Below are 16,084 nucleotides of genomic sequence, written 5' to 3' on the forward strand. Positions count from 1 at the left end.
AAATTTGTTTATATGAAAGGTTTCAAACATAAAGTGATTCCATAGTGTTTTATTTTGAATTTCTTATTATTAAAACACCATTTTAAATAGTTTTCTAAGTCTGTTCATTTGTGTGGACTGTTGGACCACCTGATATTTTGGGGGTTTAAGATACCAAAAAATAACATAATATTTGATTATTTGTATGTACTGAAAAAATAATTCAAACTAAATAGGTTTTATAGAATAAAGTGATGCATGTTATGAATTTATCAAGTTATTTTAAAAGGAAATAATGCACTTGGGCACAAAAATACACATGTCATGTCATTGACCCAAATGCACAATGACTTCATTTAAATACTTGAATTGCATCACTACCTTGTGCATTTAGCAGCACCTGATTAAACTGGATTGGCAATTTGGCAGTGAATTAGCTGCAGGTTTTGTTGTAGTACTTGTCACAAAGAACTAGAACTGTAGTACCAGTTCTACAACCCTACAGACTTTCGAGATCTGAAAAGGTGCTTTCTCCACACAGACAGGTGTATAGTCAACAGAAGCTTTATATATATATATATAATATATAATAGCATAATGAGAGAAGGAACAGACTGTTCTGCTGACACAGAGTTGGTGCGCTTGACAGGTTGAACATTTAATTTTATTTTCAGCTAGAAAAAGACATTTACCTCATAAAGAGAGTGCTCATCTCTTAGGGCAGGGGTCGGCAATTAAGTTTGGCATCGGGGCAAAAAAAAATTTCGCCACTAATTTTTTCAATTAATTGAAAAATGCAACTAGAATTGCCTGTGGAAGACTGTTACAGTGTCTTTTGTAACTGGTATTGAGCTGTTACTCTGTGTTAAATCCTGTAGTAAGACATTAATTAACAAAAAGCCACATTTGTGTGGTGGTGTCCGGGTTTTACACTGGGTATTCTAATAAAGCAGAGTAGTGACGCGTAACCTGGCAAGTATCTTCATTCACCAACTTGCAACATAGACCGCCTTGCTAAAACACACATGTGGGAGATGAGGAATGGAAAAAAATAACTTGAATAAGCCCATTAATGGCATGTTTGAGTCATGCTCTTATTGAACTATGTTTTTTTCCTCTTTCCATATTGTGAATAATGTGTAACATTTTAATTTGCTTGTTACACAATGGATCCTAACTTATTGTAATAATTATTTGACGTAGCTTACTATAAGTTTTACATTCAGAATTATTTCTTGGCATCCTCACGCACTAAACTGCATTTTTTTTTTTTTTTTTAAATTGTTTGCGTGCTGGAGATATGCTATTACGTCATGTGCAGAGTGACGTTAACATTTAAGATAGCTGGTGAGAGAAAATGGCACTATCAAAGAGTCTAAAGAGGAGAGTTGTCAGCAAAATAAAGGGCATACAAAGAAGAATGGAAAGACAACTATGCGTTCATCCTACCTAGCTTTGTGAATGCAAAGCTGGTGTGTCTTATCTGCAACGAGGTTGTCGCTGTTTTCAAAGAATATAACACCGACACCGGACGCGAGCGGCATGACACGGTGCTACAAAAGATAATAGAACCCATTATAACGATATTGTCTACACTGGATGCGGTGCGGAGTGGCGTGACACAACACATTACATTTCCGACGGTAAACAGATTCCCCGTTCTGTTTCTGACGTAGTCCAAGTGCTTTGCAACGGTCGGTTTGTTGCGTTCAGTGTAGACAGCTTTTAGCTGTTGTGGCGCGGCGCGCCTGGTGTAGACACATTGATAATATTAGATGGCACCACGAGGCGAAGATCTATTTCAGAACCAGCCGCTATCAAAATAATCTGGCTGCGGGCACGGGCCAGATATTATTGCTGGTGGGCCAGTTTTGGCTCGCGGGCCGCCTATTGCCTACCACTGTCTTAGGGCTTTCCCTTTTATGACTACGCACTATTATATTGTCACGTATAGTTTTAGTTTCAGTTTAGTGTTCCTGGACTTTTAGTTTGTAGCTCTATGTTTCCTGTGTTTCCCATCGTTTCTATAGTGACTCACTGTATGATTGATTTGTATCACCTGCTCCTTGTTAAAACATTTTGTTTCTCTGGGTATTTAAAGCCCCCAGTTTGTGTTCTGATTTGTCTGTTCTTGGCTTTGTTAGCGGTTGTCATTCTCCTGCGTCTTTGTATTTTCCTGAGCTGCTGCATGTTAGTTATTTTTGTTTATCTTCTTCTCTTCCTACCTGCAACCTCCACATATTAAAATACTTTTTATAATATAAAATATTTATATAATTTTTTTTCAGATTTTTTTAGCTTTGTCAATGGATAATTGATATTTTCTGTTTTTAAATATATATATATATATATATATATATAAGAGATAATCCACGGCTAGCTGTGCATTAAATGATTTTAATGCATGACATGAAAAGCAAAGAACCACCTGATCGTTTGATGCACAGCTAGCAGTGGATTATCCCACTTGTACCATAGTCATTTGCCAGCATTGACAAGTTAAAGCTGTCATCAATGTTTGCAGCGCTAAATTTGACTGGAAGGGTTAAAATGAAGGTCATTTTCGTCAGCTACCACTCGTTAGATTTAGCAGTCTGTACGCTTTAAATCAGACACAGAGATAAAGTGCACTAAGTTTACATTTTTTTTTTTATTGAATTATAGCATTTATTTGAATAGAGAGAGAGAGAGAGAGAGAGAGAGAGATGTGCATGTGTATTGCCTGCGTCTGTGCAGTGTCTCTCTAATAGCAATAAAGCTGTGAGTTTAATTACTTCAAAAACAGCAACCCTACAACCTCCTTGCTGATTAATATAATGTAGCGAAGTTAATTCATTAATAAAAGTTGTGGTGCAGCGTTGACAACACGTTTCTGTGCTCCTTTTTCTGTGTGTGCCCAGCGCCGTCTTCAGTCTGTTCACTCTTTGTGAGTGACGTATGTGTGTGCGCGCTTATATGAAAGCAGTGCATTAATATAGAACGGTGATTAAACTGACTTGGAACAACTGCATTGAACGGTTTTATTGCACAACTTCCAGCCAATCAGAATCAAGTATTCAGACAGACCATGATATAATTTTAAAATTATTTATTTGAATGTTTTCATGATTCTCTGTTGACAGTGCTTGAAATGGGAATGCTAATGATTAGCGTTCTCCAGGTTTATCCTCCTTGATGAAAACTGTGCACAGAAATATTCTTCAGTTCAGTGGTGCTGGTGTTTAGCTCCTTGTTTTCACACAGCCAATTTAATTCCTCAGCTCTCATTTTCTCCTCGACTAATTAAAGAGTGCTGATCAGAAATCATTTGCATAAAATGAGGAACTGTCATGGAGGGGCTCTGCGTGTCATTGCTGTTTTGGTTTAGTCTTCTTCAGGCTGCACATTTTAGGAGTCTTTTACAGTGCGGTCTCTTAGGATTTGTTCTTTCTGCCAAACCAATCTTCATTTAGTTCTTGCCTGAACTGCCTTCACATGCTAATTCCTCCTCCCAAGGGCGCTTGCTAACCAGGTCAGTGTTGTTGGGACTCTTATATGAGTCTTGTTTGGAGGCTAGCAGTGTGAGCCGGCAGTCCTCACTTCACGTGTTTATTATATCAATTTTATTTCTTCCGCTATGACCCATCGAGGTCAGCTAAATCTGTTTGTTATCTTGTATGAAAGTAGTCTATCTGTATTCTGAATATATTTTATTTAGATCACAACACTTACAGAGGACAGATTTAAAAACATGTAGATATTTAAACACTTTTTGCCACTTGCAGATGTGTGAAGGTTAGTTTTTAGTTGATCTGCAGTAGAAAAGTTCTCCTTTTCTCTCTGTATTTAGGAATTAATATTTTAAGGTTTCTTTAATTTCTTTATTGGCTCTTCAAACCCACAAAAATATACTTCTGCTCCAGATGTTCATTGATTTTCATTTGCACTGCATTTCAATAATTGAGGATTATGACTGTATTAGGAATATTCTTCACAGAGATGGACATGAAAGTCATGAAAAATCCAATTTGACTCTGTTTACTTTATTTATACATGTAGCTTGTCTTATTGTGAATGATTCATCAGTGCATGTAATTCGAATGTAAAAGTTTTTTTTATTATTATTTCATCAAAATGTAACATCTTCACCTAAGCTTGGTTTCACTCAGAAATGCATCAAATTATGGAATGCATAATTAAAGTGCATTACAAATGACTATTCATATTATGTTAAGACAACATGAAATCAAAATTGACGATATTTACTTGAATAAATGGTCTTGGTCTTGTTGTGCATGATTCATCAGTGCCAAAGGAAAAATTGAAAACTTCCATAGAATGTTTTCATTAGAAATGTAACGTTTCAGTATATGAGATTTCTGTTTTACTGGGAAATAAGTCATGTTATTTTAGTTATATCATTTAAATGGTGAATGGCATTGCATGTCTTTAAAAGAAGATTTTCTACCTGTAGTTTGTTTTCTGTAAGCCATTATTAATGAAAGTGATGCATTTAGCCAGAGCTCAGTGGAAACAGGCCATTGATCCAAATGAGTGAAAGGGGTTTTCTGTCACCCCTCTCACATAACGATATGTTTTAGCCTCCCGAGAACCCCAGCCAAAATATTCATTTCATTTCATCTGTCACTGGCCTAGAAATCTAAAAGGAAATTTAATTAATCTGAGAAATCCCTCGGTGCATATATATTCTGCAGACAGTGGACATCCAGTGTGCAATCTTTTTTTTTTTTTTTTTAAGGGTCACTCTCATGAGACCTGTCAAGAATATTTCATATATCATAACACAAACTTAATATTCTCTTAATTGGGGCCCAGGCACCAATGGTGCAAGGACCCTCTTGGAATTGCTCTGTTTTATCAAGATGTGATTTTTCATTTATTCCATTTTCAATCTGCAATGTGAAACAGGATATTCTGCAAGACAAAATGTGGGGTGTGACTTGTTTTATCTATCAGGAATTAATCATGAATCAAGTTTGAAAAGTTTTTGTTCCAGACCTGAATGTAAGTTTGATTGTTGTTGAAACAAAATAAAAATATATTATATATAAATATAGACTCTATAGAATTAACTTTTTTATTTTTAAATTTTTTTTTATTTAATCTTAAATCTTATGAAAACATGCCCAGGTCACATTTTACCCCAAAATCAAAAGACAAAAATTAGGAGATATCTACATTTTTCTTTTGATTTTGGGGTCCCACGACTTTGTGACGTGGGCATGTTGTAAGATTTACCATTAAATTAAAGAATTCTTAGTTTCACATCAACATATTTTTAATAAAATATAAGACCCGTAAACCTAATTAGTAGTTAAAGTTGGATGGTTTGTTGCTATAAAATCGATTTGGAATGAACAGGCCACTAAAACACCCAAATATATACTGGTTGGCCCTCAGTTTACTGTTTTTCTGACACTGAAGGATTGTCTGAGCACTACAAAAGGGACGAGTAACCCTCCACAAGCCCAACAGGATAGATTTGATCAATACTCCGTTGACCATGCTCGTCTTCACTCTATTAACCAGCTAGATTTAAGCTTCACGGCTGTTCTTTAGGTGTCTACGTGCGTTTATTGACCTCTGACGTCTCTGAAGCCTCACTTTTATCGTTCATGGTCCAGTGAGCTGTGAAGCTATAGCACTAAAGCTGAACTAATCATCGCCATTACATTTAAACACTTGAGCGACATTAAAGCGTCTGAGGTGAACTTTGAGGGAGAATGAGACAGATTAAAGGGAGGGAAGGAGTTATCTAATGTAATATGAGAAATCAGGGTCAGTAATGGTCATCAGTGTAACCTCATCTCTGAGGTTTGAATCTGCCCATAATTTGGCAGAAATTGTGTTTGGATATTGATTGTCTGAAAGTGTATTTAAATAAACATGAGCGGTCTCTCTGTTCTGGGCACCGCAGGCTTTTACAGCAATATATGGCCAGTGTAGTATGAGAGAAACATGATATATTGGCTCAAGGTTGTGTGTGTGTGTATCAGGGATTACTCTGACTGAGATATCGTAAATGAGCTGTGCTGGCACTATTTGTTTGGCTCCATTAGGCACAAGTCATTATAAGTGTGTGCAGTTATTTATAGATAAAGATGTCGATATGTGCTGTTATTTCTAATGTTCCTCTCTGTCTTTCTGCTTCTCTTCTGCAGACAGCACTGCTCTGGACACGGAGGTCTTCTTGTGTTTTCTTTTCTTATATAATTTTTCACCCATTTCTGTGTGTGTGTGTGTTTGTTCATCTCTGAATGTACATAGAATATGCTGCATGTTTTTCCACTGTTCTCTGTATAATTGCTTGGTGGTGATGTTAATAAGCAGTATACAAAGAGACAGATAGACAGATAGATAGAAAGACAGATAGATGGGTAAATGGCTAGACAGGATTGGTAGATATATAGCATGGGCGTTTCCTCTGAGGAGGCAAGGGAGGCTGTGTCTCCTCAAAAAATTGAATGAGAAAATAATCAATATTACAGAAAATCAGCAAATATTACAAAATATGACATTAAAAAGTGTATAAATCACTAGTTAAATCACAGTAACACTATTCAACAGCGACACCAGCAGGTAAAGTTATAGCAGATGACTAGTAAAAATGCTTAAAAACAATAAACTTGATGAGATTTATACTTGGTTTTAATAAATAGAACATTAAAGGGTTAGTTCACCCAAAAATGAAAATTCTGTCATTAATTACTCCCCCTCATGTCGTTCCACACCCGTAAGACCTTCGTTCATCTTTGGAACACAAATTAAGATATTTTTGTTGAAATCTGATGGCCTGCATTACCAGCAAGACAATTAACACTTTCAATGCCCAGAAAGCTACTAAAGACATATTTAAAATAGTACATGTGACCACAGTGGTTCAACCTTAATGTTATGAAGTGATGAGAATACTTTTTGCATGCCAAAAAAACAAAATAATGACTTTATTCAACAATATTTGGTGATGGGCGATTTCAAAACATTACTTCATGAAGCTTCAAAGCTTTATGAATCTTTTGTTTCGAATCAGTGGTTCGGAGCGTGTAACAAACTGCCAAAGTCACGCCCCCCAGTGGTGAACCATTGAAATTTCGAAACACTTATGACGTAACGAAGCCTCGTTTACTGAAATCACTTGGCTTTGGCAGTTTGATACGCCCTCTGAACCACTGATTTCGAAACAAAAGATTCATAAAGCTTCATGAAGCAGTGTTTTGAAATCGCCCATCACTAGATATTTTTTTTTTTTTTTTATGTAATGTAAAGTAATGCTTATTTAACCAGGAAAATGTGACATTAAGTATAGATATAACTGGGACATGAATTTGCATTTGATTTTTTTTTTTTATAAAAATTTAAACTTTGCCTCCTCATTTCGGAACACCACTGCATGCCCCTGATATACAGGTAGACAGACAGATAGATGGATGGATAGGTAGATCTGTACTTTCTGATCTTATTTTTTGTGATGGATTTTGTCTGTATATTTACACGTTTGTCACTGTTTGTCTGTTTCTCTGTTGTGACCATTTGTTTATTTACTGTACAGGTAAATGATACAGTATACAGTAAGTACAGTGTCTTATTGATCTGCATAAGTCATCAGCAGGCTGTTTTCTTGCTTGACAGGGTCGTGCCAATATCTTGGACCCAGCCAAACTGGGGCTGACCGGCGGAGGGTGAGTACAGACATACTCAACAGCAAATACACAGGGGAAATAAAGAGAGCTGATCTGTACACCATTATACACAGGAGTATGTGTCTGGAGTTACACTCTTACAGGTGTTATATAAATGTATATGTATGTGTGTGTGTGTGTGTGTGTGTGTGTGTGTGTGTTTTGGTGCCTCTGACTCTCGAGCCGTTGGGTCTCCACGTCTTCCATTTATCACTGACACACACACACTCGCTGATATTATTTTTCTCTGTTAGACCGCAGGCAAGAATGTGCATGGAATGTTATTTGTGGATTTTCTTGGGACCTGATCTAGTGTTAATTGTTTGCAATGGTATGTCTCCAGGTTAATGAATGTAGTGGGAATGAATTTCATTTTTGGTAATGAGCTGTCAAAAATAAATAAATATACCCTACACTGTTGGCATTTATGCTTATTAAAGGCCGTTCTCATTAAGCGTTGATGATGCCACTGTCTTCCTAACAAAGACAAACACGTTTCTTTGGGCTCTGCATGAATGCAAAAGACCTGTTTGTTTATAGACGTGCAGCATGAGAACATACTGACCTAATCTAAACTCTCATATTGAGTATGTTTGTATTTTAGAATTATAGACATGAGTTATTGTCCAGATCTATTTCACCTATGTTCATACAATACAAGCATACTACAATCGAATCCATTAAATTCCTTTTTTAATCTGATCAAATAATTAGTGAAGAGGATGATGTTAAAAATCTACTTCATCTAACTAGAAATGAATAATCAAGTTAAGCATATTGCATTGAGGAATACAGTACCCACAGTACAGTAGTGCTGTGGTTGTACAGCCCATTTTGACCAAGTATTCTATGGATGTATAGAATGGGTTTGTGTGAGACAAGAGCAATTATGATGGACTTCCTGTTCCTCCCACCCCCTCTGCCCATCCTATGTTATTTGCCAGTGCTGTAAATCAGCCGACTGCTTTTTATCCGGGTAATGTTTCATAGCGTACAGCATGATTATGGTATTAATAGACTCTAAATCTGCCTCCATCCCCAGGGTTGGCAGTATACTTTATGGCATTGACAGCATGCCAGATTTACGTCGCAAGAGGACCATGCCTATTGTCCGAGACCTGGTGAGTAATCATGCCCAGCACGGTTATGTTTGACTGATGGCGCTTTAGAAGACTGTATTAGCCAATCAGACCCACCGTGCACACGGTCACTAGTCTGAATTTACAATCCAACACTGTCAGCAGGGCACATGCAAGATAGAGGCGCACACGTGTTTATGTTTTGATGCTATTTTAAGAGTTTTACGCTCCACCAGAGTAAAAGTAGGTCACTCACCTGGTGTTCTCCACAATATCTGCAGTTCAAATCATCTGTCTTGTCTTTAAATGTGTAGTGCTCATATATTGATAATGAAGTGCTATTTAATTTATGAGACTCTAGACGGCGAATGATTGATCCACAGCATCTATGTAGTATGTTGTATGTTTCTGTTCATATTTTTTGCATTTAACGTTTCAAATGATTTCTTTTTTTCTTGTTTGAGCTCTTGCAGTCCGTCTACATGTCTTTGTCTCCATTTTCTTCTTCTTGATTTTTGTTAGAGCAAATTTTCTTAACCGATTCTTACATTGAGTTTTGTACAAATGTTCAGCTTCTGAAGGACAAATGTTGATGCTGTATCTGTCCATATTTTGCATGAAATTAAAAACCAACCCTATTTTGGTAAGTACGGGTCATCGTTCAGTTTGTTCTTTTGGTTTTTTGGCGTGTCCTGTGGTCCATTCCCACTTGGGCCCATATTGATTATGGGTGATATTTTTCCGTGAGTTGTCAGATTTCCCTCCAAAATGGTTGTTTTCAGTCAAGCGACAGCAGAAGCATTCGAAACCGAAATGTTGACAACTCTACCCAAAAATATAACTGAGGACTTCATTGACTTCTGATTTAACTGTGTGCCTTTTTAAATCCATGTAAAAGTGATGTGCGCCTCTAAGCCTTTTACAGCGTGGATGAAGTCAGTGCTGTACCGGGTCCGATCTGGTCTATCCCATCATGCCTCTGTCCTCTGTTTCTGTCCCCTTGTTGGCTGTGTGATTGCTTCAGGGCAACGACAGTCGGTCACGTGACCTATGAGAAAAATTCAGATCTCCAAAATTCAGACTCACGCATACAATTCCATTGCCTGCAGCAACCCTCAGCAATTCAAGTGCATGTTGAGACTTACATCAACACTTGACGTTCATGTACAGGTCAAATCTACCCTATTGTCCTGTGCAGCCCTGCTTTAAGGGGCCGTTAGCAGCCCACTTGGTCTTTACCACCATCAGGTTCAGGGACAGATGGTAAAGACGAGTCCAGTATGGTCCGCTGTCCATGCCTGCCGATCTCAATATGGCTAATCGTGGCTTTTTGACTTTTGACCGGCTCTATAGTGTCCCATTTTCCCCCTCATTGGCTCTTTCTTTCTCTCGTTCTCTGTCCTGAACTCTTTGGATCGTGTTGAGCTGGCTTTAACACATGCTGTCTGGTCTTGTCTGTTTGTAGCAGTAATGGCAACAATACTCGCAGACAGTAGGACTATGTTAGGACACCTTTCAGTATCTTTACCAAACAAATTGCACAGCAAATGCATGAGTGAACTGTAAATTTCTACTGCATGTCAGAGGTGAGTTATTTAAGGATTGAGCCTCACCTCTGCAGCTTTCTCTGCGCTTTAGACAGACTTTCGATCTGATTTTCTGCATGACGGCAGGTATGACGTAAAGAGATGTGCTTACTGTATGTAAACGACAGCGCACCTTCACTAAATGTCTAATTTTGTGTTCTCTGCTTTTCCCTGCATCTGGACACTCTAGGCTTTGGTAAGTCTCTTGCATTTTTAATGACATTTAATGAATGCACGTCTGAATCCAGTATTTGTCTGCTTAGATAGCTTCATTATTGCACTAAATATGTTTAAAGTCCACTTAAATTTGGTCTAGCTCATTAGAACAAATTTATTTTTTAACAAATTAGGGTGTTATTGGGTATTTTTTTTATTTAAAGTAATTAAATGACTAAAAGGGATTTAAGGGAATAATGAAAAAGAAATAAGAATGGTAAAAGTTCCTTGTCTCATCACATTTAGTTATGAATTACATTAATCATATCATTAATCAATAGCATAGTTCCCATTTAAAATGGCGAAATTGCATAAAAATGTTGAGTAGTTTGCATCACTGGATATTACTGTCGGTCGCTGAATATTTACAGTAAATCATAAAACAGTCGTCAAATATTAAATGTTTAGCTACTCACCACCGGAGGGAGCCTTCACCGGAATACTGAGACTATCATTCAGACTACATTTCCCATAGGCCCTCATTCCTGGGACTGATTGCGCACACACCTGCATCACATCACACTCACACTATTTAAGCAGCACGCACACACACACACACTGCGAAGTCTTGATTTGCCCCGGTGATCATTTCTAAGCGTTTTCTGTGGATTGTTTATACTGTTGCCGATTGGACTGTTTATCTCCTGTGATTCTCTGCTGCCTGCCTTGATCCTTGCCTGGTTACTGGACTGTGTTTGTTTGCTGCCTGCCCTGATCTCTGCCTGCTTCCTGATACCGTTTGTCTGCCGCCTGCCTCGACCATTGCCTGTCCCCGTTTACGTCTCTGCCTCTGCCCTTACCTGTGTATATACTATTCTTAATAAAAGCTGCAAATGGATCCCCATTCTGTTGACCCATCATTACAGTCTGTCTGTCTATATATCTATCTATCTTAATTTTTCTATTTTATATTATTTTAAATGTTTACATTTATTTATTTATATTTCATTGTACGTATTTTTCTGTTTTATTATATTGATTTTTTTTTTTGTTATTCATTCATATTTGTTTGTATTTTTCAACATTCATTATTGAGCTTTTTTTATTTGATTTAAAAATGAAGAATGTTTCAGAATATGCATAATCCTATTGTGTCCATGAAAGAAAAAGGCTGCTCTGTTCCAAATCCTAGTGAGCCGTCTACCTAGACAGCATTTTTAAGCATCATGTGCACACACCATGTGTGAAGGCTTGATAGGCATGAAGACTTTGATAATATTTTATCGTCAAATTCTAAGGCAACATTGCATTTATTCTTTATTGACAATACAATCCCAGGAATGTATAGCAGTACGCTCATAGAAAAACACATTCCGTCCTGTTAAAATATTGATAAAATATTTTACCTAATATTTGTGTATGTTGCTTTATGTAGATAGCAGTAGTTATAATTTATTTGCACTCATGAAATGTGAGCAGTGGGCACTCAGTCTGTCTGTTTTGTTATTGGCAAAGTAATTTCTGCCTCCTGAAATCTCTTAAAATCACACTACACATAATGAAATGAAAGCATATTACACAGAGCAGAATACAGCCTACGTGTTCATATAGTTCTTCTATTCAATCTAAAATGAAAAGCTTTCTGAGAGGTGTGTGTAGTAGAGTAACAGGTGAATATCTGCTTGAAGGTGAAAGTGGTTTCGCAGCCTGAGTAATCAGGTTTTGTCTTCGTCCCACATGATAACATTCAGCCTAACACAACAGATTTTTACCCTGTAGCATTTGACTCCGTTCCTGAGCATTGTCTTTGTCATTCTCCCTCACTCTGGCTCTTTCTCAATATTTCCTTTTTTCCTTTTAGACATTGGCTGCTCGAAAGGCAGGCATTGCGTTTGGGCTCGTGAACAGAACGACTCTAAACAACGAGGAGCTGGTGAGTTTTAAACACACAGATGTGTACAGCACACACAGTGGTTTCACCATACAGACTCATTTATAAATAAATCTGTAAGCAGCTAGTCAGCGTCTAATGAGGAGCGATCATGTGGCACTAATGTAACGCTCATGCATAAAGTCACGACTAATACACACACACGTCTGCAAACACACATCAGACCCAGAGGCAAGGACAAATATACAAGACAAAAAATGACTATTTAAAATCTTTAATGATATTCTTGACTATTTGACCATTGTCACAAATTAAACCCTAACTGTGATATCAGAACCACTCAACAAATATTTAATTATTTCGTAAGTAGGTTGCGACTTAATATACTGCTGCTTACAAAGTACAAAAATAAATGAAAAATAAATATTGATTTGAGTGAAATTGTCATTTCCTGTGCTGGCTGTAAAAGACAATCACAAGACGATCTTGATTTACACTACTACTCAAAATTTTGGCATTTATTTGATCAAAATTCAGTAAAAACAGTAATATTGTGAAATATTGTTAACATTTAAAATAACCACTTTCTCTTTGAATATGTTTTAAAATGTAATTTATTCCTGTGATGCAAAGCTGAATATTCAGCATCATTACTCTAGTCTTCAGTGTCACATGATCCTTCAGGAATCATTCTGAAATGCTGATTTACTGCTCAAGAAACATTTCTTATTATTATCAATGATGAAATAATATGCTACTTCATATTTCTGTGGAAACCGTGATACATTTTTACAGGTTTCTCTCTGATGAATAGAAAGCTTGAAAAACAGCTTTTTATCAGTGTCGAAGAGAGTGTGGCTGTGACGAGGATGTTGCTGTTGTATCTGTGTTTAAAGCATTAAGATGCTTTCTGATTATTTGGGTGTTGATCGATGATTCTAGTTTTAATTGCATTTTCGTACTTTAGTTTGACGGAGGGGCCAAAAACCTGAGAGAGGAAAGAACGTCTTAATCAATAAAAGAAGAATTACTCTTCTTTTTATCCAGACCTTCTTCCCTCCCATTAATAGATCCGCTGAATAAACAGCCCAGAATGACATGAGGTGATGTGATGTTTAGCGCTCTGTTGTGACACCGAGATGCAGGAATTTACTTGAAAAACCTGATTGTATTTCAGCTGGAGAATATATAATTTTAATTATAACAAATGTGCATTCAGGCACAAACTGGACATGCTGGGTAATTTCCTATTTCTTTCTCTCTGTTTTTATCTACCAACAAAGATAAGAAGCTTTTTTTGACAACAAAATTACCTGGATTGCATTAGGTGTTAATTGATGATGCATCTGTGCATTCAAAAGTTATAAGCCATAAACCAGCCCACTCAGCTATGAGGTGAATTACAACAAGGTGAATTAAAAAATATTTTCCACTCATATTAATTTCTTTGGAATGCCAGAGGAAGACGCTATCCGTATATTACATGTAACAAGTTGCGCCTGTGTCGACCCGCACCTGATGAGCATCAGCTCTGCTTATTTGCAACCCAATGCTAATTTGCACTGCTCTTGGTAAATTGCGTTGGCCATTATGTAAATTATTTGACTGCGTCTGTGTTCTTTAATTTGCACGTCAGCAATAGATCATGCGCAAAACTTTGTGGAATTGTGCTCTCATGATAATTTGCCCCGTTTGGTAAATCTGGACAATAATCTAAACAAAATCAATAGAGAAATATAAAACTATTGATTTTAATAGATTATACATATAGAACCAATATGTTTTACATTTATTGTGCATATATTTATATATATATAATATGTATATATAATATACAGTGCACAGCATAAAGGAGTACACCCCCTCTGAAACTTCTGAAAGTCAGCAATTACTCAATTACTTAGAAGACATGTTAGGGTTCTTTAGAGATATAATGTTTCAGCAAGTCTGGTTAATCAATTACCAAAGAAGCATGTCAAAATTATTGAGGAAAATAAGATTTTCTTATCAAGGTGATAAAATGTTGTGTAGCAAAAATGAGTACACCCTCCTAAAAGTTACTAAATAAAATGAAATAAAATTTTTCTGATGTAAGTTTAAGGCAATGTTTGATCAACAGGTAAGTATGTTGAACCAAAACATTTAAAGAGAAGTAATTTCTTGACAATTAAAAGTGTTATATAGCCCACTGAATCATTCTCAGACTTAATGCTGACAACAATGGAACCACTTGGGAGAGAACTGTCAGGAGATTTATTTCTTAGCACAAATGAGGACAGTGGTACAAGAGGATTACCAAATCATTGTTTTAAGTGTGAAAATATAGCAAAAGTAACACAGAAATTCAAAAACAATGGACTTGTGACAAGGCCCCTGAAATAATCAGGCCTTCATTTTAATCTTTTATTTAGTGATGAGGGATTTTTTTTGCTAGACAAAGACCAGGAGAAATACCAAGCGAGTGTCTCAGAGCCAGCAAAAGCTATGAAAAGAGTGACTGTTTATCTCACAGAGTAAGATGCAGCCTGCAGAAATTACATGCATGGTTGTTGTTCTCACTGGAACTACCTACTGTCACCAAAGCACAATAAAGTCAGTTAGCCATTTCCAAAGCCCATATTTACAAAATATAGATTCTGGGAATCAATACTCTGGTCTCATGAGACCAAATCAATCATTTTGGATCTAACAGCATCCAAAATGTTATGGTGTTGCTAGAGGAGTACAGTGTGAAGTGCCTGGTTCCCACAGTAAAGTTCAGTGGTAGTAAAGCTCTTAAATCGGGATGTATGAGTGCTGAAGGTGTGAGGGAGTTGTGCTTTATCAATGCTGTCATGAATTCCCACACCACTGTGTAATTTAATACACAAACTTGAAACAAAAGATGCTACCCTTTCCTCATTCCCTGCATTGTTGGGCATTTTTTCAACATGACAATGAGGATATGCATTCTCCCAAGGTGAAAAACCTTCTGTGGACATGTATTGCACTCAGTCTTAACACTCTTGAGCACCTGTGGAGGATTCTGTAGAGACGAGTTGAGCAACACTTCCCATTAAAGATCAGGGCATTTAAGGAGCTCATCATCCAGGAGTTAAACAGGACAGATGTGACAATTTGTCATGAACTTGTACACTCCGTGCCAAGAAGAGTCAGAGCAGTATATTCAATATTATGGAGGGCATACTAAGTACTAGAATATTATACATTTGTTGAATTAAATCTAGGGTGTACTCATCCTTAATTTAAACAAAATTGGCTAATTTACTTATTTTATGGCTATTAATGACATATATTTCTCAATTTTTAATATATATATGTTTAATACATTTTATTTTTCTCATCTTTCCATGAATTGTATTAGTGATCATAAAGAAAATACATATTTTGTATTTGTTCAGAGGGGTGTACTCATTTATGCTGTGCACTATATATATATATTAGGGCTGTCAATAGATTAATTTCTTAAATCGCGATTAATCGCACACTTATTGTGAAATGAAGCATACACCATTTATCTTGTTTAACATGTCCATTTTGCCATCATTGCCTATATCCAGCAAAGTAAACCATCAGATTGAAGTGTGATTCTCACAAAACTGTATTTTTCAGCTTTTTTCAAGGTAAATTTAGATGTCTTTCCAAAAAAGGACACCAAATAACCAAATTATATTTTTTTCATATAATTCATACATTTATGTACACCAAAGCACC

General features: G+C 36.6%; 1 protein-coding gene across 4 annotated transcripts in view; it reads left to right on the forward strand.

The window, feature by feature from the left end:
* Window positions 1–16,084, forward strand: part of LOC127499461 (protein unc-13 homolog C) — a 219,569-nt gene that overhangs the window by 15,127 nt on the left and 188,358 nt on the right. For 2 of the 4 annotated variants that reach the window (XM_051869802.1, XM_051869803.1), the window contains exons 3-6: window positions 6,141–6,163; window positions 7,609–7,658; window positions 8,701–8,779; window positions 12,359–12,412. In XM_051869802.1, the coding sequence (XP_051725762.1) occupies window positions 6,141–6,163; window positions 7,609–7,658; window positions 8,701–8,779; window positions 12,359–12,412 (206 nt within the window). Of the gene's footprint in view, window positions 1–6,140; window positions 6,164–7,608; window positions 7,659–8,700; window positions 8,780–9,849; window positions 10,520–12,340; window positions 12,413–16,084 lie in introns of those variants that run through there. The other 2 variants (XM_051869805.1, XM_051869804.1) reach the window with 2 other exon arrangements.

Source organism: Ctenopharyngodon idella, chromosome 18 (assembly GCF_019924925.1).
Source record: "Ctenopharyngodon idella isolate HZGC_01 chromosome 18, HZGC01, whole genome shotgun sequence".
Classification (NCBI taxonomy): Eukaryota; Metazoa; Chordata; class Actinopteri; order Cypriniformes; family Xenocyprididae; genus Ctenopharyngodon; species Ctenopharyngodon idella.